Source organism: Calidris pugnax, unplaced genomic scaffold, assembly GCF_001431845.1.
Source record: "Calidris pugnax isolate Ruff unplaced genomic scaffold, ASM143184v1 scaffold435, whole genome shotgun sequence".
Lineage (NCBI taxonomy): Eukaryota > Metazoa > Chordata > Aves > Charadriiformes > Scolopacidae > Calidris > Calidris pugnax.
Window position 1 is genome coordinate 493,493 of NW_015091240.1, and position 26,874 is coordinate 520,366.

The window sequence follows — 26,874 nt, forward strand, 5'->3', positions numbered from 1 at the left end:
AAGATCTGTGTTGTCTTGGATGGTAAGGTTCACTTCAGTAATATGAAGCATTCATAGGCACTGACTTGTTCCTGCAACTATAACCTGCACATTATATGAAAACAGAGACTTACAAGCAGTGAATGTTTCCCATATTGTAAAATATTTGGATTGATTAACAGAAGCGAACTGTAAACTACCAGTTGACATTGCACTGGTAACACAGAACGGGTGCAAAACACTTCTAAAATAATGCCTGACTTCTCCAAGACATTTCTTGCAATTTTTAACTGGTAAGGTTCAGTGTGACAGTATCTAGTGATATAAATTCATATGATGTACATCTAATACATCTTTAAAAAAAAACCTGTTTAGTTGCTCGGGTGTAAAGGACATCACATGAAGTTATTAATTCCATATATTATGTGCGGTGGAAGGATTAAACACTTCACAAAGCAGTGATGAATATGAAATGGTTCCATATATTACTCTCTGTATATCTCTCTCACGTGCCAAGTCAGCAGTTCACAGCTGTTCTTGGTGCATACACACAGGGCCAAGGGGGCTCTACAGAGAGCTCTGCACAGCCGCGTCCCACTGCCTCCTCTCAGGCTAAGGAGCACTTTCCTGGCACAGACACGCAAACAGCACAACTTTGCCCACAGGCTGCACAGCTGCCGCCAATGATGCTGTGGTCATTTGCAGGCAAAGCAAAGATGATTTGAATTTAAATTCTGCTAGGTTTGAATTAAATTTTTAAATTGTCCCCAACACTCTCAGCAGCTCAGTCCTGGGCTAATTTACACCTGGCAGGAGGGTATCTTTAAACAACAGCACTTCATTTTAATTTGATATAAGAATGTCAGAGTTTGATTCTACTATGCCTCCCCTTTCTGCAGCAACCCTTCCCGCTCTCCATCTCACCCGGTCCTGTAAATGGGTGGCTGGGAAAGCAGCAGCAAAGGAGGAAAGAGGGCCTGAAGGAGGAAAGTTCAGACTAGAGGATGGCAGACCTACGGCCACAGGCAGGCCTTCACCAGCAGCATTAAGTAGATATTTCCTCTATAGGAAAAATCTTCTTTGAGGCAGTTTCTGATGCCCATAAATTCTCATATATACTGCTTGTATAGTGCCTGGAGGAACTGGGCCTGATACAAAGAACCAGATCTCATCCGATCAATTTGACTAAAACTCCTTGACCCAGGGATATCTCAGACTATAGAGGACCAGGTGTCCCCTCACTTAAAATATACACGCCAAGTTCTAGCATTGCAGTGTCAAACTATTAACTTTGTTATATTGCAGTGTTGTTTACAGGCTCCATTCAAGATCAGGGCTTCATTTTGCCGTTGTCATAAATGTGACAACCACTATATTACAATCAAATGCCCGACAGGCTAAGTAGACAGCAAAGAGAAAATGGAAGTAATCTCCAGTATTTTCATTTGACACAGGGCTTAATTTAATTGAGCAAGATCACTTGAAAGGTCTGTGGCAAAGCCATTAGTTGAACATAACTAAATAAGCATCAGTCATAACCATAGTCTGCTGTGCTGCAGTGTCTTTTATCTAAAGGCTTCTAAATATTCAAAACAGTGAGTACTATAACAGAAGCGAAATAGAAGAAAAGCAAAGCCAAATTTGCTTCAAACAGAAGTCAAACAGAAAAAGCCAATTTCAACCACTTAAGTTTCACTGAATTCTGTCCCAAACCGCACTCTGTCCTACAAGTATAAGTCTCAGTGCACACAGTGAAATACTTTAAGGTACAAGTTTGTAAGAAAACCTCAAAACATGCACAACAAATATTGAAAGCTCTCAGTTTTGTTTTGAAAATGTTACTCAACTCTTCAGGCCCTCTCTTCTGTGTGCTTACCTGAACGACAGGTTGACTGCGTGGTTACATCTTACAGTTGCCATAGGATGAAGGGGTGAATATCATTTTCCAATACTGTAACAGAAATTTAGAATATGAATGGAATTCATAACTTCATTTGATGTCTACAGCACTGTCTGGTGCCACAGAGCAATGTTCTTAAGAATGCATCCACAATACCTAAGCACAGGTGATGGGTTATTTTGATTTTGTCCAGAGATCTACCCCAACCTTTTACTATTTTCGTATGTATATTTACAACACCAGCACACACAGTGTTTATATTGACTTTAGTATGGCCAAAATAAGAATTTCTCACCTCTCTGATCCCCTCTGCACGCAGCTTCACTTAATCTATACTCCAAGCATATCGTATCTTCATACAAATGTATTGTGCAGCCTTTTTCACAGTGTACTGATGGCAAAATTATCTATTCGTTGAATAGCTATAAAATACAGAAGAAATATTATTAGAATTCAAGTGCCTGAGAGGGAAAATGTCTGTCATTACTAATACAGTCTTTAGCTTCAGAAAAAACTTCTGTGGTTGTTTCAGTTACCTGCCCAAAACCCATTTTTCCATAACCCACTCTTCAACTATCCCTATGTCTGAATAGTTAAAGCAATTCAAGCCCGTCACTGACAGAGGGGAAGGACATAGTTATAGAGACTCTGGTGTACTCCATGGTCAAATGAACTAGAGCAAGCTGTGAGATTAGAAACCTATTATTTCAATACAATCTCCTGAGAGAGTGCTGATCTCCTTTTAAAGAAATAATGTGGAATTACCCATTCCAGCTTTATCACTCATGCTTTCTGAAGGAGCTGCTCTTTTCTCAGGGCTTCATTTTTCATCCCTTCTGTCACCATAACCTAAATAACCTGTATTCCTTGTGCAACACACCGGTTCTAACGTTAGAAGTGTGCTGAGCACTATAATTCCAGTGCCAATGCTCAGTAGGAGCTGGGGACTCTTGGCAGGTCTTGTCACAAGCCCACTATGCTGCCTAACATTTCTCTGTAGTTTGTGAACTTCAGTGGCTTTTATGGATAGCAAAGCATTGTTAAAGCCATAGGTATGTAGTCACTGTAATGGTCCTTCAATCCAAGGGAAGAAAATTCTCTGATCAAATGCCTTTGAACGTTTAAAAACACTCCAAACCTCATCTAATTTTAGTGTCATAAAACCTTTGACCCGCTCTGTAAGATGGACAGTAGACAGCAATGTAACTGTAAAGAGTTTAGGCCTGTTTTAGCTCAAAAGACTTTGATGTTTAAATGTGTAAGACATAAAAAAATATTTAAAAAGCAGTGTAAAAGGTAATAGGGAGATGCTTTTTCTTTCCTCCCTACCTTTAGCCTTCTTAGCCTTTAAAAATCCAAAATAGCAAATGAGGTAACAATTACATCTTTATGTCACTGAAGATGGAGTCCTCTGAATCTAATGTAGAAATTTTAACAGCTCAAAAAGGATTACTGCTCAGTTCTTCTCATCTAACTTAAGGTGCATTTGCCTGAGGTCCCCTTCATACTGGAAGAAGAGTCAGGCAGTCTCAGAGAACAATTCACTCATTTATGATCCGAATTGCTCTCTGGAGGTGGCTTTCTCCATAACTGATCTCAGGTGACTGCAGCTCTAACTTAAGATCCTCAGTTAAGTGCCTACAGTTATATGGAAGCAATTTGGATATATTCCTTGCCCCCTGCCCTATGTGGCATTTCTGCAATCTCACAGCTGTGGATCACACACAAAGCAGAATTTCTAACTAATATAATGTAATACTTTGTTGTACAATTATTCATGTGTTATTTCCTGTAGAGATACAATTGGTGGCTGTCACTTGTACTACGGTGCTTGTTTACTTCAGAATTTGAGTGAAAAATAACTGTACCAAGTCATTTGAAAACAAAAAGGAGGAGCTATGAATTCAAGCACATTGCTTTGGGTTTCCCATTTTTCTCTGGCACTATGTGAGACATCAAAAAATTTTAAAAATCTCCCCACACAGCCCCCTGAAGTCTGGCCACAGCCAGGGATGAGCGCATGTAGCGGCAGGACTGAACTAAGCTGAAAAACAATCACAGAAATAAATAACAAATCTTAGGACTTTTCATGCCTTAACAACTTAATGAGCACAAGGCCCTTTTAGTGATGGGAAAACACAGATACGAGCATTCTAGCCAAATAAGGCCAATCTGTGCCAATCCCAGCACAAGGCAGATGTAAATATGGTAAATCCTCTTTCTCAAGCATGTGCCTGCCACTGCAGGTCCCATGCCATCCAGTGCAGAATGCATTCCAGGGATACGAAAGAGGTACTCTTGGCATCTCTCTCTTCTGCTGGACTGAGTATGACTGGTGTTTGCAGTACAGACACAACAAAAGGCACGTCTGTGCAAGAACTACATCTTTGCTGCAGCAGAACTAAATAGACAGGATGACTTACCCATTACTACAAAAGGGCAGAGGCCAAAGGGTCTACGGTGTGAGGTCCCAGTTCTGTCTGTGCCCAGTCCACTTGCTTATATCCCTCCTACTCTGTACTTGTTGGAAATTTTCTCCAAGCCTTTTGGCTACTTGCTTGTCTGTATATAAGCACAAAGCCAAAATAATAAGTAATCTACCATTCCTGCTGTCATTGTTCTCTGTATTCATCCATGCTCCATGTCTCAGACACCTTCCATACTGTACAGATCATCATACTGTATTCCTCAGTCAGACTGATAATATAATGCATTACGTGTAGAAGTGGTGCTTAGGGACATGGTTTAGTGGTGGACTTGGAAGTGCCAGGTTAATGGTTGGACTCTATGATCTCAAAGGTCTTTTCCAACCTAAACGATTCTATGATTCTGTAAGATCATAAGTCTCACCTGACTGCATTTTCCTGAAACCTCTACGTGACCTGTCAAAGGACTCACTGTGCTCTACAGACTATGGTCTTAGTAATACTCTCAGAAGTCCAGGATGGGTATTAGTGAAACCCCAGAAGTGACAGGATAAAACTAGGAAGCATCTTCCAGAGCTCTTTGCAATGCAGTTCTTCCAGGAGCAACAGTTCTCAGCACTGCATTAAGCATATATCCAATAATACCTGTAATAGCAAGAAGAACTGGTTCTACTTAACTAGAGCTCCTGTATTTCCTTTAGTGGTACCAATAGGTAGGCAGCCAACATACTATCAGCTCACTTCAAGATGTAGTACCTCTCAAAGGTGATATTCTCTGGGAGTGATGTTACTATGTTGGCCCAGTTAGTACTGGGAGAGACGGTCACCACCGTCACTGGAGTACCTTTACTGGGGGACACGGCTTCCTGGAGGGACCCAGGTCAACATGGTGGTGAGTAAATGTTGAAGAGGTAGGTTGGGTCGGAAGGATTCTGGTATTCATGTAGCATACTAAATTCTGCTATTGTACCAGCATGAAGTCCATCAGTGTGATATCTACTCAGAAGAGCTTCATAGCAACCTTCAAAATATGCAGTAATATTAAAATCAGGAAACCTTATTAAAGATACCTAGAACTAACAAAGATTTTTATTTCAATGGCCTTAGAATATTGGGGTAACTAAAACTGAGTTGTTATATAGGAATCTTAATTCTTTTACATGTTCTTCACATTTTCTCTCTCTTTTTCTCTTTCTCTCTTTCGCTCTGTTTGTTAACATTTACTTGTTATTACTGTACGTTGCTTGCGACTTGTGTATGTTACAGACTGTCACATTTTATTCTGTGAAGTTTTTCTTCAATTCCCATCAACCTGAGTTCCATGTTGGGCAGCCGAGGAGATTACAATACTGTTCTTTAATGCAAAAGAACAAGGAATGTCACAGACTATAGGTAACTTCACTGAGGTTGTGACACAAAACCTGATGCGAGGTATTAATGCAAAGAGTAAGTACTTGGTATGACAATAGAACTACTTAGTTAAATTACCTTCTTTTTTTTTTTCAGATAGTCTGCATGGAAAAAATTAATTTTCATTACTCTCCAGCAGAAAAAATTCCCAAACCTACCAATTTAGGATTTTTTTTCACTGCCATTTTGAAAACCAGTGATGCCCATGCTGATGCACCATTACTCATTTTCAAAGGTTTAAACCCATGTATTCTATGCTGTTCTTCTCTATGCTATACTTCCTTCCATACTCTCCAAACTGTAATTTCATCATTTCATCATCCTTTGTCTGTGATTTAATATATCTTCTCCATAATTCTTTTTCTAATTTAATACAGTTATATCTCTTTCACTCTAAGGACCTGATTTAACAACAACAAAAATGAGCTCCTACCCATGGGTCCATGTTTCTTAATTCTACATGAGGCTCTGGAGCCCATAAAAATTATTTTCTGTAGCCAAAGATGGTCTGGCACAGAAACATAATCGTTATTTTGCTGAATCAGGTCCTGAGCAAAGTATTTTGTTACAATCTTCCCCAGTTACCCCAAAACACTACTTTGCAAGAATGATAAAAAACAGCTGATAGACATTTGTGACCATTTTTAACCTCGTTCTTAATTATCAGTAAATTCTATGTTAACTCAGAAATCACTATAGCCATGTACTAACTCACGAAAAGCATATTTTTCTCAATGTGCAGTTCCTTTACTTACTGATTCGCTATTATGCATTGACCCTCCCTTAATCAGCGAGGAAGCACAGCAGAGTTTAGATGGAGGCTAGTATAAAAAAAATAAAGTGATCTATACTAATGCAATTGATGAGAGGCCAATGAATATTAATGGACAGTAATCACTACCCAGGCAACTAAAACAGAAACAACTTGCTAACAGGAGTGAAATTTGAATTAAAGAGACTCAAGAGAGTAGGGAATTGAACTGTAAGAATTTCCTTTCCATGCAACATCTCAGAAATTTAGGGATATAAAGTCAATGGGTATTTTCAGATGTTGAGCAGCTCTTAAACCCCCCACGAATCAGAGTAAATGTCGTTGGATACTTGGATTCATACTCTTAACTTCATCATAATCATTTGCCTAGCACAAGAATTATCAGGATAAAGTGATGCTGCAAATATAGGATGCAAAAAGGAATACAAAATCTTTGCATTTTCTCTAGAATAAAGGGAGCTGGGAAATTCTGTCCTACCCAGCAACCAAAGCAGCCTCACAGCTGCTCTACTTCCCACTTCCAGTGAATAGGCTTGTAGCTAAGAAAAGCTAGAGCACAGTAGTTCTCCACCCTCACCTTGGCCATGCCACTTCTGGTCCTGTACTATTCTGTCACTAGCCCAAGAGCCACGGAAAACCATCATACCAAGAGTTTCCTGTTGCCAGCACAGTATGACACAACTAATATTTGCCACATTAACAACCCTTTCATATCACCAGAAAAGTTCCAGAGGACTGAAAAACAGAAGAATAATTAATTCACTCAATGGACAACTTACCATTACTTTCTTCAGGGATGCAGTTGGATTAAAGGTCTCTGCTGTGAGGGACCTCATGGAGATTTTTCTTCATAAGAGACTTCAGGCAGCTACTGTGCATGTTAGGGTTAGCAACAGAGGTTTAAAATGAGCAAATGAAAATGGCCCTCAAGCTCTGAATGAGAATCAAAGGATACTCTCAATTGGTCAGAAGAGGGACTACCCACAGCAGTAATAATGGCAATTCCAGGTTTGGGATAGGGCTATAAGAGCACAGCTGAGATCTAGACAAGCTGTAGATTCATTTTTAGGGGTATATGGAGTGGTGGTGTGGAATGTAACTATTCAGACATGTCTCCCCAGTGGAAAAATCTTCATCCTTCAAGCAACTTCCTTTCTCAGTTCTGGCCCTGTTTTGCAGTCAGCTGCTCCTACCTCCTTCCTGCTTGTCAACTCCTTCTCTTGTAACAAGGTTGCAGAACCCTGAAGTCCCTTGAGTCTTCATGGAATGGCAAATGGCTATTCAGGGAAGTTGTAGGTACTCAAGCTTGGTCCTTGTCTCCTTTAATCCTTAAACAAGGGTAGCTGGGAGGAAGACAGTTTGTGTTCTTCTGCAAGAGATTGCCAGTGACCTAATGTGACCAAAGGAAACAGCACTATGTCTCTTAATTGCTGTGTTTCTGATCTAAGGCTGAGAACACTCCATCTTCTCTAGTACAATGTCAAAGAATCTGGCATGGTTCATGTAGCCAGATACTGACTCATAGGTAAACATGCATGGATACCATGCTATGAATTGTGGAGTTTCTCTCAGCCCTGTTTCAGTCAAAGTGGTTACAACCTATGGAAATTCCTATAAGGACTGGAAAAAGCACTGGATTTCCAATCCTGTAAAGATTGAAAATGGTCCACCCTGAGAGTGCCTTTCAACCCATCCAGACTCCAGTCTGGGGTAAGTGACCACTTCACAGCTCTGCAGACACATGGGAGACAAGGCAGGGAGGGAGGCAGCTACAACCCCAAGAGGAAGTGATGTACTTCAAGTGAGCTGGGACTATCCCTGGCCCACACACAATTTCTAAAGACATCTAAGATAAGAAGGGTAGACCAGGAACTTGTTTCTTGGCAGCTTTTGGACAATGGCAATTTTTGGTTAAGAGAAGAGGATGAGTGAATACAAATCACTTCTGCCTGCACAAGTGCCACATTTCCAAGTATAGATTGAGGTCAGTGAATATATCATACAGTAATGTCCACTGATACTCTGAATGTATGATGCAGTTCAAATAGGAGGAGATTCAGTGCCAAACTCCAGCTTATAATCAAAACCAGCAGCACCAGTAAAGTCACCATGACAGTGTGCAACCATTCACTATGACAAAAGAGATGAGCCATGCACAAGAACATGGGCAGTCTCTACTGTGCTTCTCCACAATAAACAGAGCAGACTAATGCAAAATCCAGCAGTTCTCCCAAGTTGTTTTTTTTCAGAATCCCCTCCCTCCATTTTGAAATTCAGTGTTTGCTTAGAAACACCTGAGGCATTTTAATAGTTCTTTTCTGCAAATGGAGATAGATGAGACAGGGATAAAATGAAAGTGGAAACCAGACAAATGAGGTAGTTGTGAAACAAACGATTCACCTGGGAGATCTGCTGAATACTTTCTTTAGCCTCTCAGCCAAATCTCTGCAGGAGAATGTTTAAAGCTGGTGCAGTTAAGTAGGTATTCACAGATAGGACAATTAGGAGATAAGGTGCCAAGCTGAGAATCAGAAGATTTTGTTGTAAATAACCTCTTACACAGCAGCGGGCAAGTCACTTCACTGCATGGTAGTTTTACCCATCTGTAAAACAAAGATGGCAACATTGACTTTTCTTCATGAAACAGAACCTAAAGAACAAAAATTGCTGTATAAGTCTAATTCAGATTCTGCTAGCAGAGGTGGAAAGACTCATGTGAATTTGGTAAGCTAGAATCAAGCCTTACAAGTTTTAAGCACCTAGAAGTAGTAATCATTGGTGTAACTAGACTGGTAGCCACCAGGCAATAATGGTTTCAGTAGTTTTGCTTTATCTGGAGTTCTCTCAAACCCAAGGTCAATCTTGGAAAAACCAAACCCACAAACTGAAACTTAAGAAATCAACCGAAAATAACATCATTTCATTCCACTTTTAGACCCCATTCCTAAAATTGTTCAGCATGTAGATCTGCTAATGAAAACCATGGGAACTTCTAACTGTGGACTGATGACAGCAGTGATGTTTTCTTTATTCCCACATCAGACTAATCACATATTAAATACTATGTGATTGCCAAGTCCTGCCTTCAGAGAATTAGGTGCTGCAGACAGTGATTTGGAACACAACAACTCTACTTAACAATTACTTACATACACCAGCAATAGATGCAGTCTTCTGTGCTGGTAATCTCTCTGCTTCCTAAATACTTAGCAAAATTGTCATTGTGGATTAGCGCTGCTATCCTGATCCCTAAGGCATGGCCCATGCGTGGAATATTCAAGGGACATCAACAGGGCAGTTCAGTGATTTGTCCGCATGTCCAGCTACTCTGTTCACTTCCTGTTGAATGGAAATAAAATAACGAGGTTGTGGATTTTCAACAAGTATAGAGAAAAATCCATCAGTGCCAAGGGACCCTGACGAGCCTCCAAGAGCAAGTTCCAGCTCAAGTTGTTAGGATGTATAATGTAATTTAATAAATTAATTCCAAGAAGGTCAATTTTCCTGTCATTCAAGCACAACAGAGCCTGCAAGCTGCTTCCAAAAGGATCAATGACTTACCAGTGAGCAGCCTGACCCACAACCACTCCGATCAGAAGTGTTTTCAGCTCCAGAAATGGACCAGTGCCCTCTCCATCACTAACAGTTTAGTTTGCAAACCCAGACTCAGAGGTGTAGCAGTGGGAGTCCCAGAGATCGCAATGCAGAGCTCTGCTGACAGAGCTGCCTCTGCCATTTCAGGATGAGAGCCCTCAGCTTGTAGTAGTAGTGGAGGCTTATGAAGAAGCCCAGTTCTTTGCTCGTCCCCATGAGGACAGCAGCTCTTCCCAAACACAGTTAAGTGATGTTTAAATCAACAGCTCAGTACCTGCAATGGCACAGTTACTATGGCAGCTGTGCCAGGTTTTTGTGCAAAGAATGGTATTAAATAGCAGTATTATGAACAGAAAGGAATTGCACATCAACACAACTTTAAAACTTTAGAATCCTATTGAAATTAGTGCTTATAAGTATTAAAATGCACCTACAGCTTTTACTAGTTTTTTTTGAGATATTATTGAGATACTTAATTACTCTATTGCTCACAAAACATTACTCCTTCCCTCTTTGGGGAAATAATTGGCTAATTCTGCACAGAGAAGAAAGGTGGTAGAGGCGAGATCTGCAGAAAAGGCTGTTTATGTTGTCACAAACCAGTGACATCTATATAAAAGAAAAGGCATAGAATACAATTACTAGTGCATGGATAGATGCACAATATGTATCATATACATCTGTGTGTGTGTGCGCGCGCGTGCGTGTGTGTGTGCAAAGCAACAACTATAACTTGAAAAGGCTTTTAACTACTACTTATCTGTGTTGTCCATCTGAAACCAGAGGATCAGAACCATACCTCCAAACCCTACATAATGTATTTTTTCTTTTGGGCTTGTTTTATTACTTGGCTTCAAAAACATTGAAAAATAAATGACAGTATCATGTAGTGTTCTGAACAAGGTATTATGCGAATCTGGAAGAGGCACTGAAATTAAGTCTGTCCATGGAGTTTGTTTTTCCTTAAAGACTTGCAGGACCACCCATTGCCTTACAGTCTCTAGGTAATAAGCATTGTGCAACCGAGGTGTAGGATGCTGCCAATACCTCCCAGTTAACATAACCCAGCATTGTGAAACTTCAAAAAGCACATTCTTCTTTCCTCACTTCAAACAAAATACTCATATCAAGCTGTGCCATATTTCGAGTATATTCTCAATACACTAATTTGCACTTTAAAACCCTAAAATAAATCCTACACTAAATAGCACTTTAAATTGTTTTATAAATGTCAAACAAGTCACACAGAGAAAACATACTATTCTCAGTCTATCCTCATGGGAATGTGTGAAGCAAAATAGGCAAATCTGACAACCTATTTTCATTATTTACAGCCAAGAGTAAATTTTACTCTATCTATTTTCCGAATTCATGGCCTGCTGTAGTGTTTTCTATATGTAGTGTCCTGTGCTGGCATTGTAAATACTGTATGTGTTTCAGAACAGAACATCAGAAAATGGATTGCCTTTTTAAAATCCACATTCTGCTGTCGTATTTCCATATGTAATGTACTCTGTGTGTCTAAAACATGTATAGCCATTCTGCACGACTGATGTGGGAAATGCTATAAAACAATCTGGGTAAATTCTGAGGAGGGGAAGAGCAGGAATTTTCCTCTCAATAATATTGCACACAGGTATAAATCAGCACAAACAGAATATACTCAAATACTAAAACACAACTCACGGTCCATCGCCTCTCCAAAGCTCTGAGCAACAGTAGGCTTCATGACCAACAGGTCATTCATGCACCATCCGATGTCATGCAAATACATAATCTGATTTCTAACTGCAGTCTTCTGCTCACAGGACTAGGAACCAATGCACGCCTGTTTCTGAAACTGCCCCTCTATGTGGAAGTACAGGTGGCTGCTGTTACACCTAACGTGATCACGTTTTGTTTCTTTTCCCACTTAACAGACTTTATTTTGTTTTGGTGCAGTGCACACGAATGCAGTGTCTAGGACAGATGTGCTACCTTTTGTAGTGTCGCTATAGAACTCTTTAGCTGTGAACCCTTAATTTGCAGCTGGAACTTTAATAAACAGTGCATAGTGTTTCAATAGCCTTCTGCTTATATGTTTGAAGATTCGAAACTGAATGGTGAGGTGGCCAAGGCGGCGCTGGCAAACGAAGACTGTCCCCACATAGACCAGGCTATTACGCCTGATGAGGGCCTGCCCTTTACCCGCTCTGGCACTCGGGAGAGATATGGACCCTGCTTCCTCTTATCAACCGGGGAATATCCCTGCCCGCCTGATGGAGGAATAAGAAAGGGTATGTAGCTGGGGTCCTGTAACCATGTAGCTAGCAACCGTTTTAAATCAATAAGAGAAAGTCAGCTGTAGTTGTAGCTCGCAATAGTGCGCTTGCTGTAGAGATGCACGTTTGGGCTGGAAACCACCACCTGATGTCTGCATTTGGAGTTTCTAACCTATTTCTTTCAGAAAGAAAAGCCTGAGGAGCTGTAACTACCCCATGAAGCTATGTTAGGCAGTCGAGTCTTCCACCCCAGCTGGTGCAGTAAGCTTTAGTGGAGGATGCTCTACAAAGTCCTTAAATTAGCCCATCCTCCAAGGAGAGGCTAATTAACATTTATAGCAATGAAGGTTTGCCACTTGGAAAGCTCGCAGATCTTACCAGAATCTGAGGAGCACGGACTTGGAGGTGGCAGACAGAAAGGATAAAACACAAAAGCAAAACATCCTCAAGAAATACGAAATGATTATTCGGCTACCTTAACTGAGCACTAAAAAAAATAATTTGGATATTCATAGCTGTTTAGTTCAACAGAGAAAGAGAAGCATACAAGAACATCTGTTAGCACAGGTGTCTTACAATTGGAAAATAATTCATCTAAAATCACTTTCCTTTCATAAATAAATCATTGCTAATTAGTTCTCAGACTTCTGACAGCTACAGATCTCTCAGAAGTAACCGCATTTTTAGTTTGCTTATGGTCAGAATAATCGATTTAACAACAGAAGTCAAATCAAATGAAAAAATCTTCCCTTCTTAAAATAGGCTGTTTTTAAATAATTTAACATGAGGAAACCATACAAACCAAAATTAGAGTTACATATATATGCATTAAAGTTGATAAGGAATGGGAAAATTGGAAAAGAAATCTCTTCAAATCAGTGTTCATCACTGGTGTACTGTATATAGTATATAATATAGTCAATATTTTAAAACTGCAAAGATTGTATGATGTAACCATACACTGAGTATGGAGTATAGAATTCCCATGTGCCATTGTATGATGGGCAATAGTTATAGTAAATGCCAGTTATAGATAGTGTATGTATTTATAAGTTTAAAGCTTATCATCAACAAAGATACAGTTGGACCACAAGACTTTCATATGAAAGTATATCCTCTAAAATTTACCTTTGTAGCAAAGCGTTTTACTTGATTCTGTATTGGATAAGCATTGGCCACGTTCATTCAGCCTGGGCGAGTTCGGGTGGTTCCAGTGGATCAGGGGAACACTCCAAATGGCACATCCTTTGGGATGAGGAATGTATGGTTTTCACGATGCACTGCAACCGCCTCTCGTTACTGAATGAAACAGAGGCCGGTTGGCTAAAGAGTAATATACGTCAGCATATTGTTGGCCTGTTTGAAACACGTTGAGAGCATCTTAATCGTTGTTCCAACAGAATTTCATCCATAGTTTGTGCAACTCTCTGTACACTTGCTGAGCTGTTTACGTGCATGTTGGAAAAAGAAGGGGGGGAGGGAGGGAAACTGAATGCATGCAATTGTTTTCCTTTTTTTTAAATGCTGAGAACAAAGGAGTAGTATCTCTATAGCAACACAATAAATTCTATGGATTTTGCTGCCTTTTCCCCCTCCCGCCCCTAAAGATACCAGAAACCTTAATTTTGCCTGAGGTTAAAATGCATGAAGTAGAAGGGAGGGGTATGTGCAAGTGTATGACAGAGATATAGAAAATCCCTCCCACTGATTCTTTTTTTTTTTAGGGTACAACCATGTTGCTGCCTGTAGGATCAATTACATAGCCTGACCATCCTTGAGAAATGATGATTTATTTTTAATACTTATATTTTTTAAACTCGCTCTGTACTTCAATGGCCTTCTGAGTCTCGTTGCAAGCGATACTACTCTCGGCATGTCTGTGCATGCAGATGCTATTGAACTGGCTACAATGTTGACCTCATTCTTAGTCCATTCTGTCATTGATCCAATGCTGTACTTTGCATTTTTCTTTTAAATGAAGGTTACGAAATGTCACGGAGCCTTAACAGCATAGCTGGCATAAGTGGAAAAGCGATAGGATTATCCTCAGTGTCTGCGCCCTACAGCTCTCCTAGTCCAGTGAGACGTTCTTGGTCTCCCATCCCATCTATTTTGTAGCATGGATCAGTAGCAGAGAATGGTCTAAAAAGCTTTATTTTCAATTAGCCTATGCTATGTTGCATAAAATCCAGGTGACTAAGTCTGAAGATGCAATGTCTCACAGTAGCACCTGCTGGGAATGGTGTTACTACCGATGCTAGGTGACAACACTCCTAAATAGCACTCAGATGACAATAGGCAGGCATTTATGTAGTACTGGTGGGCCATACATGCTGCATGGTATCAGTACATAGGATGAAGGGTAGATGCACCAGATAGTTTCCTTCCTGGTGCATCCTGCTAGTATATGCTTATTGTGGCTAATGGTGGATCTACTGGCTCTGTATGGAATGGGTTAGGCATTTAGTCGATGCTGAAACATGCCAACGATGGAAGATTTTGCTTTTCTCAGGATATTTTTGAGCCATAGGAACCCTGCAGGAGTTTGAGCAAACAAGCACAGTAGGATGAAACTTTGCATGGGCGCCTATTTTAAGCTGAAAGCAATACTCAGACACACTATAGAGAGGTCTCAGTCTGGCTGACTGCATGGGAAAAAATCCTGTTGAAGAAGAATATGGCTGCCTCTGCATGTAGCTATTTCACCTTTTCCTCCTTCCTTTAAAACTAAGATGCCAAGCTTGATGTGAAAAGCACAGGGAAGAAGCTCAAGTACTGATTGTATTCTTTACATGCAGATCTTTGCAAAGAAAGTCCAGTCATTGCTAAATATATGCCAACAGAGGCAGTCAGAGTGACCTGACAAGGCAAGATGGAGATGAACATTGATGGCTAATAAACATCTGTGTGGAACTGTGCAGGCATAGAAGACCTTCTCATTTGGACAAAGCTAACTCGCTCCATGCAGGTTTTATGGATGATTCTTTGTGGTTTTGAAGTTGTACTAGAGATGCAGGCTTTTTCTACGGCCAAAATGTAACAAAACTGTAGAAGATCCTTTTTTTTTTAATCTATTTTTTTGTTCCATAGCATGAATTGCATGAAGACAAAAATTAAAAAAAAACACAAAAAACAAAAAACAAGAAACACTGCAAATGTATGATTAAGGAGAAAAAAAGCAAAGTTATATATTTTCTTTCAAAGCTCTTTACTTTTACATACATTGTTGTAGCCAAAATGTAAAACTGTACATTTCTTTGCTATGGATTGCTTCTTTTTGTATACAAGATACAGAGTAACGGTTTTAAAAAGTGCAATCAGGCAGTCATCGGTCATATTGACCACGCCTTCACAGTTCATCACACCAACATGGAAATCAAGAACTTTTAATCCAACTAGAAGTGTATAAAAATAAGAAAAACTTTCCTGTCTGTTTTTGTTGGCATGCTTGTGACACATGGGACCTTCCTTCGGACCTGACAGTAACAGCTGGTCTAGATTTAATTTTCCAGCTCTGGTTATGTTGTATTTTATTGATGTATAGACCAAACGTAAAGACCCTTCATAAATTGTTCATATTAAGTAAACAGTATGAATTTTAAACAAAAGAGGTGTTATTTTAAAACTGGGACTTATAGTACAAAATCAGGAAAATACTCAAGTATAAATCGTCTCAAAGTTTAAGAAACAAGACAACAGCATTGTATGCAATTTAGTACTGAGTAAAATGCATGCACAATGTTATGCAAAACAATTCTAGCATGAAATAAATTTTGTATCATGGTTTCAGTGCCTGCTGTATAGTGTAAAGGGGAATCCTTTTCTGAAGCGATCAGGGGTTTCCAGAGACTTGCTTCTAAAATCTTGAATAAATACAGTGTTCTCAACAGAAATGTAGGAGAAAAGCTTGGTATTGCTTTGGTTCTACAATGCTAATTTTGGTTAGTAGATAATAAATGAAGCCTGCAAACACTTGATACAACCGATGTCTGAAGAATCCACATCATTAGTAATTTTAAGAGGGAAGAATAAAGAACCTTATAATTATCTAGGTATCTTCCTTTTCCCTTCTCAACAATAATAAAAGTTTGTCTTTTTAGCTGATTAAATGAATTCAGTTTTTCTTACTTCTTTGGGCCCTGTCCTTCACTTGTTCTGCACTGAGCTACGACAGTCCACCTGATATGAAACTGAGAAAGGAATCCAGGTGTCCGACGCACACTTTATTTGCCACACAAAACACGCAGCAGTAAGAACCGAGAAACACAATGGAATTAAATTTCATTTTAGATCATAAAAATGACAACTATGGACTATGTGTCAACAGCAATCTATTTGCTTGAGCATTTTTGGTAGAGTACTTCTATAAGGAAGGATACACCTTTATCCCCATGTGAGGAACTTCAAAATTGCTAGCAACATTCTAGACAAGGTATGGCATCTGCAGCTACTACTGAGAACGGAAATGTAAAGGAATAGCATCTCTGTGGTCTGGAGGAAGTAGAGATTAACCTCCCCCAAAACAGAAGAAACACTCATGACTCTGGTAAGTGCTAAATTATAAACAAAAAAAACAACTGCAGCTGGACCTTGTCTTCACACAACTCTACTCCAAAAGGAAAAATCAAGGAAGACCTCAACTGTGTTTTGGAAATAGAAGAAAGGCTGATAATCTGAATTTGTACATAAATAGCAAAGTCCTTTGTAGTCCTTGATGTCACATTTATGTACTTGATTTTCCACTTCAGTTGACTATCCTTCCTCCCAACAACTGTTTTTTCCACTGCTTCTCAGCTGCTATTCTCAGCTGATAAATGGGCAATTTCTTACCTCCAAAGGTAAAATCCAGGTTAATCTAGGATCCAAAAGGAGCCTAATGAAAAACTTTTCCTCTTATAATGTACTAAGAATCCAGAAATAGGATTCTCTGCCCCTTTTTTTATTTCACAGTAACTCAAGGGCCCAGCAAGAAGGCTGCTCAAATTCTCCATTACCATAAGGAATACTAACAATTCAGCCCTGTAAATCCCACGTAGGTCTTCCGCTTCCACTGCGCTTTGCATATATCTAAGCCTTAGCTAACAGGTCGGGTACACAGGCCCTAAGGCAATTGTCATTCTGTGCTACTTTTTACATTTAGCAGTCCCTTTTTCATTTAGGTACTCTGCTCAGCTTATTCTGATTTGAGGTGACTTTTATAAACCTTTCAGAAACAGAACAGGGCTCCCCATCCATCGCCCTTCAGCAGATGCTCTCAAGGTTAAGGTCTGTCTGACCCCAGAGTTCCCCTTGCACAACAATGGCAGCTCTGACAACACAGGGAAAGTGGGAGACAACCGGAAAATTTCAAGAGCTGTTGCACCAAATCCTGGCCTTGAATCCCAAGAGAAATTTACCACATCATCCCACCTGCCTTACATTTAAGGAGCTTTTCCTGGAGTATTATGATTAAAATGTTAATTCCTTCAAGCCTGCCCACTCCCACCACGGGAGGTATATATCTTGATTAAAGCATTGCAACTAGACATGTGGCTAGACTTTGACCTCGGGCTCGCAATACTGCCACCAACTACTTCTGACTTCACATCACCATAAGTAAGAACAGAAGCATGTTCTGTAGTTCCGATACACTCTGCCCGTTTCCTGCCAGAAATGAACATTTGGGTTTCTTCCTCTGCAAACTCAGCTTTCAGCAACGGACCCTCACCTATAGAACGCGATGCCTGTCCTTCATCTGAACCCACTGGCAATTAGTGGTTTATTACTTGCTAACATTGAAAGCACACCTCAACCATACCTTCTACACATACAGGTTTTCCTCTGACTGCATGAAGGTACTTGTTTTTTCTGGACCAATCTGATGTGGTTGATACGGCTACAATTTCAGACAGCAAGAATCTGAGAAGTGGTTTCTGTTCTCTCAGTCCAACAAAAAATCTAGCTAATACCACTGTGATAACAGTCAAGAGCAGCAGTCATTAATCTCGATAAAGTGATTTTTCATATAAATTGCCTCCTCTCTCCTTAAAGTTTCAGGGCCAAAAAGAAAATACATCACTGAAACAAATGGCTGCTAGGACAAATGAGCAGACTGCAATACAGAAGAGAGCAAGCAGGGCTAAGGCAAGGGCATTCAGAAAGGAACCGAGCACGGAGCTGCTTATGAAAAAGATACCCTGAAGAAATAACAAGTGCAGTTATTACCCTGCCACTTTGCATATCCTTTTCATAGTTTCAAAACAAGGCAGCCTACCTCTCTGCTTTCCATATATACCCTGGGAGCAATTTTGTCTCTGAGCTCACACACAAACTAACTTCACTTAATGAAAATGTACTGAAATTATGCAGGTTATTTTTAAGTCACTCACTTATCTGAGATTGGGTGTAAAATACCTGTCTGTTCAGAAGTCCCAAAGTCTCTGCATTCACCTAGGACTGTAGGCACAATATTTTCCCCCCTAAGAGGGGAATAAAAATGCTTATTTGTAGTCAAGAACAATATTTGAATGAAAATTTAACTTCAAGTTAGAAAACGCATCCAGAACTGCATCTCTTGACTTTCCTTCCTTATCTGACAAAGTAAATGCTTTAAAATTAAACACATTCATCTGCCCCCAATGGAAAGATATATTTCCTCATTCAGCCTGAAAAAGCTAGGTTTTCAACCCTCATAATGCTCAGCCCTTGAGCGTTTAAAAAACTGTATGCAAGTAGATAGGTTCAAACATCTCCAGGTACCAAATAATAAAGAGCACGTGCTCCAAGGCTTCCATTGGTTTCTCTACTGCCCACGGAGCACAGGTTAGAGATTCCTTAGTCAGCAAAAGGCAAAGTGTTACAGCTGTATTAGCTCAGATATCACTCTAAGGTACCTGCACAGCTACTGGGCTCAAACAGCCTAGCAAGGACAATACAGCCCATGCAGAGGCTGCTGACCGTGAGTCACACCAGCACGAACAGGAGATACGTCTTGAGCCCAAGCATATAAGCTCAGCAGGAGCCATGCTTGGTGGTGGTGGTGTCAGTGCAAGTGGGTGCCTAGAGAAGAGGTGGCAGTAGCATAAGAGGTGGGAAATGAGAAGGCCACAGGATACTTCTGGAAAATGGGTTATGCAAGTAAGAGGGAAGGGAGCATATGAGGAAACAATAATCAATGGTGGGGTAAAAGAAGAGCACGGAGAGAGAGTAGTACCAGTGAGGCTTACCTGAAAAAACATCAAAGACCACTAGCCTAGAAGGTAGAACCTTGGCCTGGGACTCAGGAAACAGGAACTGTATTCTTGGCTCTGCTGTGGACATGCTGGGTTACCTTGGTATCAAATTTTTATGCCTCATCTTTTGTTTCTGTGACATTATCCCCTTTTTAAAGTGTTCTGAGATCAAAAGAGTAAAAGCAGTATTTAAGTAGGAATAGTTCTTAGAATCTATCTACTCAGAATTAAGGCACTAAAGGAGAGAAGCATCTCTCCATTATTCAAAAGATGCCATGTTTCCTTGCCTGCAGAAGAGCACAATGCCCCTACAGGAATCCCTTTTCTTTTGTACTTTCAAAGCAGAGGATTATTATGGAAAATGAATAAGCACCCACACAGTTAAAATGACAGAGCATCTTCATTACTGATCGGCAACTCCTCTGCTGCCCGAATTTAGGTACCACATGTCTTAATGCATTCAAATCAGTAAAAACAAAACAAAAGCTAAACTCGTTTGACATTTGCAGCAAAAATATAAAATCATGTCAGAACATAAAAAATCTCCTAACTCCCAGTCCCACTTCTAAATATAAAAAAATGTAAAAACGCAGAGTCTTACAGCAAAGTGTTCACATACAGTTAAAAGATTGTGATGACCAGGGAGTACTGGAAACACATTAAATTCAAATTCTGCAATTTCCACTGACAAAATCTTGATCCCTAAACCCTGCAGACAGAACTCTCTCCAAGATTTCATTGCATCTGAATAAGAAGGTGGTCCACAGGCAAACCAACCTGGAAATAAATAAGAGATGAAAATGAGTTGCGAGGCCAGCCAACACAGGAATTTAACTTAGACTCGATCCCTTCCCAACTTGCAAAGGCTCATCCGAAAATGAAATGAAATCCAACATGTCACGAAATACACACTGAGGAAGTTTTGCAAAATAAACATCATCTCTGAATTTTCTCATGCCCACAGCCAGCTTTTATTCAGGAATAACTACTGTATTGCTCTTGTTTCTAATCAAGCTGAAAAATGTGTTCTCTCAGTAATATCTAAATTTATGCTTCCTCACTCTCCCCACAGGTAACACGTGGTTCATCCAGGTCATAATTCAAATACAGAGACCATTTTCATTGCTGAGTATTTTTAGTCACATACTCTTTCTTCATGTTAATGGGCAAAAACTGCCTCTGAATTAAAAACAGGTGAATGTTGAGACAACTGACAGATGAATCTGAATGAAATGCACAAACAGCTGAAGAACATACCTTACTTGAGTCCTTTCAACCTCTAAATGGGTTACAAAATAACAATGGCTTTACACATACAGTTTCTCCAAATTAACTTCAAAGGCACGTATGGTAAACACCTCCCTTTACAGTTATTTTTTGGGACATTCATCCAACAGAAGGCCATTTCCACACAACCAAAGCATTTTAATTCAAGGCTATCGAATCATTCTTTCTAACATGGAGACCAGCATTCTAACAATACCAGCACTTAGCAGGAATTAAGAATAGCACAAAAGCTAAAAGAAAAGAACAAAGCATGAACTACCTCCTTTTCTGCACATAAATCGACAATGACATGTTGATAGTCCAAATGTCCAGTTATTTTTGTGTCAGCAAAAGAGTTTTCAGCAAATTCAGTGTAAGCTCCACTTTTCAATTGTGCACATTTTTAAGTGCAATCAAAACCATAGAAGATAATTCTCTACCACAGGCTGCATCCATTCCCAGCCTTTGGGAAGCAAGACTTAGGTTTTCTGCTTCAGTATTTTCTTTTTCCATTTTCAGAATTTTCTGCTGCTCTGAACTATAAGCTGCTAGTAAACAGCACAACCATGACTTAAATACTGATTAAAAATTCTGGAACCTTTTTTAAAGAAAATATCTAGCTAAAAGAAAAAGCACAAGATTTGCCATATGCCATAAAAATATCAAAATTCCTAGGACAAAACAGGGGACTTTTTGGTCAAAACATAACATTGTAATTTCAGTGACAAATATCTGTCATCATCGTGATTTCTAATATAGGGGGAAAGGAAGTGGAAGTCCCAAAATTATTTAAGTCTTGTTTAAATCATATCCAGAGTTCAAGGACTTTAATAGATAAAATAGTAAGTATCTGATTAAGTGCTGGACTAGGTCATAGGCCTGATCTAAAGATTTCTGACTGGAAGGCAAAGACAGATGTTGCTGTTCCAACTGAAGAGAGCTGGAAATTTCAAGATGTCCTACGAATGAGAAAGAAAACCCACTGGAGGTCAACAATTCATATTAGTATTAATAAACAGTGGGAGAAGGGGAACAATAACATCCAAGAAATCCAATAGCTTGCCCCTCATCTCAATCTCAACGTGCTGCAACACCAGTGTGACTATTCAGTCTTCAGGACCTGTATCTTGAATCTCTCTTCCCCCTCTGCCCTCCTTTTCCCCTGTGTTTTAGCTGACTACATCAGACTCTCTACCGCCATTCATTTACATGTTTTTCCATGGTCACCCTTCTCCCATAAAATCAAACTATCTCCTTTGTCTGTTTTCCATCCTCATCTTTAAGTATTATGACTCAAAAAATGTCATATAAACCAAAATCAAATCACGTTCTTTCCTTCCCCCTCAATTTCCCTATGCTCAGCCATGTAGCAGAGCAAAACCTCCTGTCATTCACGCAGAAGTGACCTTTATGACAGTTGCAGATGGCAAGAACTAGTTAGTCACCAACAGGACTGACAACATACAGATAGGGGACGGAAGCCAGTTTCATGTAAGAACTGGCGACTGGGCAAATGGGAAGAAAGGCAGACTGAATTTTTTTTTCAAATGAACACGCTTCAAATACAGGGTCTGGCATTTTAAGCAGGAAAGCATCAAGTCACTCAGGAATGCTACACAAAGTCAAATAACATCAGTGACTGCCAAATGGCCTAAACAAATCCTCCAAGAGGCAGAAGCTTCTGACACAACACACACAATCTTCCCATCAACGTTCTTTAAAATGGAACAGAAGTGTCTTGCACAAGTTCACATGGACGTTGCATGAGTAATAACTGCAGCTCTCCTATGATTTCAGGCAGCAGAAGTACACACAACAGCTTCCTTCTCCCCCTCCACCCAAGAGCCTGACAGGTCTCTGGACTGACGGTCAACAGCTCACAACTTGTTCTCCAGCAAAGCTGCGGTATTAGGTTGACCTCTTACCCCTCATGAATGTCAGCTCATTCACAGGTTTGCTTGTTTTCAGAAAATGAGAGGGGAGAGCACAGACACTTGTTCCACTGCTTTTTATATATACTACAAACCTTATCAGCATATTTGCATCTGAGCATGAAGGCAGAATGCTAACCTAAAAGGCTTTCTTTGTTTAGCACTGAAGACCTGCATAAAGAAGTCTGTCTTCGCGTGCACTGCAGAAGCATTGGCACAGCACACTGGCTCTGCATTTTGCCTTGCAGAGTCTGACCTTCTCCTTGGTCTCGGGACACCAACAGGCAACAATCACGAAGCTCTGGACACCAGCAGCAAGGTGCTTTCATCACTTGACGAGGAGCTTTTCACTGTCTGCTCCCTTTCTTACAGTGGAAAGCCTTAGCCCATTTTGTACAATGTTTTACTCTGCAAAAAAAGCATACTGACATAAAAACCAGGGCATTCATTTCTGAATGAACAAGCAACAACTTGTTTGTGACATTCAACCATGTACCATCTACAATGAATTATTATTCAGTCTTCATACTACAGCAACTTCCAGAAGTCCTGACTGATGACAAAGCATTTACTGTTCAAGACAAGTCAAGCTCTCAAGACAAGTCATTATTTCCCAAAGTTTTCAATCTATGTACGCAAGACAAAGGAGAGAAAATGTAGTTCTCACTCTTTCAAAGATGAAGATCAGATGCAGATATGAAACACAAGATCAGGACCAGGAACAAATCAAAGTATCAAAGAATAATCAAGTAATCAAAGAAATCCTTTCTTTTCTCCTTATCAACCCAAATCACTCTTTGCATTTCGAAAAGTGTGTTTGTGTTACAGATGTGAAAAAGCAAACAACATTTCAAATAACCAAGTCACATTTATTTGTTACATAATTTTTTTGATTCCTCTGAAATGAACTGCTGCAGCAGCACGCAGAGTCAAAATACGCTCAGTACAGTAACTCCTATGTTACAGGGCACACATACTAGCTGTGATTAACCAAGGAACAGAATCATTTAGAGGGTCTGATTACTGAAACAAGATAACATATTTATTAGATACACAGATTTTGGAGAAGAACAAAGGCAGAAACCTCAGCCAGAACTGCCAAAAAACCATGACAAACCATTCAGTGCTCTGGTATCTAGAAAACAGCATTGAGGAGAGTCAATAAATAGCAACTAGGATAAGTAAAAAGTGCAAGAAGTCACAGCCCAGAACAGTATATTGCCATGAAGAACTACAACCAACATATGGATTAAAAACCCCTCACTTTACAATAGGAGTCTCACTTCCAAACTTTTTGCAGAACCCATCTGGTTCTTACAGATTCTTTCAGTATCTGTAATATGGTTGTTATAATCAGCTTCATAGTCAGTTCAAGTTTCTCATCCATTGAATAGGAAAAGAAAATGCCTTTGAAAATTAGGCCATGAACTGTAACTGCTATTAAACCAACAGGGGAAAAAAAGCCCTCACAGCCCATATTACTACCTTAATTCCTTCCCCCTAATGTGTAAGCTGATATATCATTAGAAAGTCTTCCTGTCCTATTTCTCTGAGTATTTTGCAATTCTCTAAGTCTTCTTCCCTGGCAAGCCTGCTTTAAAAACTAAACTACTATTTAGCAAGATGAGGTCTTATAAAAAGGTGCATTTACCACACAGTAGTATTCTCTATATTTAGAACTTGAAATACATCAAATACCACACCAAATGTAACTATCGTGGGTGGCAAACATCCAGTTTAATGGCATCCACTGTACTTGTGTGAAAAACAGTCTTAAAAATAGCTTCCAAAATTCTGCTTAATATAGGCAGCTAATAATATCTGAAGATAATATACACTTTTTCATTTCTCCTACCAAGCGTTAGGCCTACCTTCTCTGCCGTGCACTCACCTGGAACAAGTACTGTGGGCATGCTCTGAACAGTAGCTCAGCTGGGCTGTGAAACAGATGTGAGAACTAACCTGAAATTATAAGGAGCATTCTGGTCTGCCCTTTAGGCTGGAGAACCTGTAAAAACTTTCTGCTCAGACTTTGAGGTCTTTGTATTCAAAGGCAGGTGGAAATAGAGGAGTCACATCAGGTCGAACTGTCCTCAACTGCTACAACTAACTTAATCCCTTTGACGAGAACTCTTCTATTGTTTCAAAAAGCTCTTAGAAGTTTTTCTTCCCTAAGCAGTAGCTTCAGAAACTTCAGGTTTGGTTTGCAAGTTAATGATAATTCACGCAGATCTGCATCCCTGTAAATCTCTAATAAACTGCTGTCTGGCACAGAAGATAATCATTCAGAAATATTGCTGTTTTCACGGTTTAATCAAGATATAGCTAGTTCAGAAGGGCCTCGTTTTCCCCTTTTGCCAGCCTTCTAAATTATATCTCCTCGGTTGTTTTTTTTTTAAATCCTAGTCTTCTGTTTAAAATGAGTGTATGCATCTATTTACGTTCACTGGCATTTCTCTGTGATGCAAACTAGGTTTTCTGAGATGCTGGGAGCTCACAACTCCACTAGAAGTTGGCAGGCGTAACACATGCTCGCTAAGCATTACGCAAAGGTACAATAATAAAAGACTAGAAGGTCCCTATGTCTCCACCTTCTCAGATCATTTCCTCAGGCTGAATTTATACCCCAATGATAAGTGATTAAACAGTCAGTTTCTTCCTTAAGATTTCTCCAAAGAACAAGTCATTATTTCTTCAATGGCATTGCATTAAGGCCAAATGTTTGTGATTCTATCTGTGGGTAAGAAAGTCAATTCCTGTGAAAAGGACCCATGAAACAATTTTTTAATTGTTCCTTTTAGTCTTAGAAAAATCTTCTGTACTTTCCAACTATTGTGTAATCATGGGCAATCCTCTTGTAGCACTTCAGAGCTACGCAATCCAAAGACATCCATCCACATGCACGATGTTATGATTTCTGGTGCGCTGAGTCTAATGTGGAGTTTGACAAAGAGCCATGGAGTGTCCTGCTCCACATCCAATCAAGGTCTGTTTTGTGTAACCAAGAGCTTTGACTGTCTTTGGGACATGAATATTTGCTTCTGTGCCATCACCACACATCCCATGTTCGTTCCATCCCCAAGAGAAGCACTGGCCACCTAAAAGAGAAGATACAAAAAATAGAATAAAGACCACAGAAACACAATAGCTTTAGTTAGCTTTAGGAAGCAGATTTGTCAAGTCATCTTCCAGTTAGGTTCTAAGAAATTCTGCTAAGGTGGGGAAAAATATTCAGTTTCTCTTGAACATGTAAATAAACCCAGATGAATTATTCTCTATCTTGTTCCATATTGTTAACAACAGATTAGGAGAGATTAAAATAACAGACACATTTGAAAATCACTTAGTAAATGCATGGTTCAGTATTTACACAGAGCCCACAGAAGTCTCTGCATTTTAAGGACCTTCCCTGAAGAGATGAAACTCTAGTGATTGTAATCATTCACAGCATGATCTGCAGGACTGGGAAACACAGAGCAGCCAAATTACATTTCATTCCTACTTTCAAGTTCACATCTCACCTTTTTCCTTTAAATGCAAGTATCTGACAGCTTGCCTTACTGTTAACCATCCTACCTCTTCTGCTTGCTTTGACATCATTTCACTTACTTTATTATCCCTATTTTCCCTCATTGTTATTTTTTTTTGTAACATCTACTCTTTTATATCCCAAATCATGATCTCTGTATTACTATTACCCCATAGTACTCTTTCTTGAAGCACAATATGTAAATTTTGTTCTATAAACGGCTGGCATAATAAAAAATCCACCCAAAACCCCTCTCCTTCTCAACTACAAGAGATAGTTCTTCCCTATTTTCTTTATTTGGCTGTCACAGACTGTGCCTGTGAATTTCTGTAATAATAAAAAAGAAAGCCATCCTGAAATATAATCATGATTCTGATGCCATTGTTATTTTTGAAAAACAGCAGGTATTAACAGCATGAAGTAATGAAGCACCATTCTCAAGTCCAAATAATGAGAGGAAAAGTGCCAAAATTCACAAAATCCAATCCCAACCATAATTGTAAAATAATTTTACTTTTCAAAATTCAGAAACAGATTATTGCAAAGCTAGCAGGACCATCTTTCTTTCCTGCATATCCAATAACATTTCATTGTT

At 39.6% G+C, this 26,874-nt stretch overlaps 2 protein-coding genes across 4 annotated transcripts in view; one reads left to right on the forward strand and one right to left on the reverse strand.

Moving 5' to 3' along the window:
• Positions 1-16,446, forward strand: part of KCNC1 (potassium channel, voltage gated Shaw related subfamily C, member 1) — a 108,766-nt gene extending 92,320 nt beyond the window's left edge. Inside the window, exons 3-4 of one of the 3 annotated variants that reach the window (XM_014959976.1) lie at positions 12,169-12,357; positions 14,067-16,446. In XM_014959976.1, the coding sequence (XP_014815462.1) occupies positions 12,169-12,357; positions 14,067-14,110 (233 nt within the window). In that variant the 3' untranslated portion in view covers positions 14,111-16,446. The remainder of the gene's footprint in view (positions 1-12,168; positions 12,358-14,066) is intronic. The other 2 variants (XM_014959974.1, XM_014959975.1) reach the window with 2 other exon arrangements.
• A 7,152-nt stretch (positions 16,447-23,598) lies between these two features.
• The window catches only part of SERGEF (secretion regulating guanine nucleotide exchange factor), a 155,982-nt gene continuing 152,706 nt past the window's right edge, over positions 23,599-26,874 (reverse strand). Inside the window, 2 exon segments of the mRNA XM_014959928.1 lie at positions 23,599-25,696; positions 25,699-25,848. Of these exon segments, the coding sequence (XP_014815414.1) occupies positions 25,659-25,696; positions 25,699-25,848 (188 nt within the window). The 3' untranslated portion in view covers positions 23,599-25,658.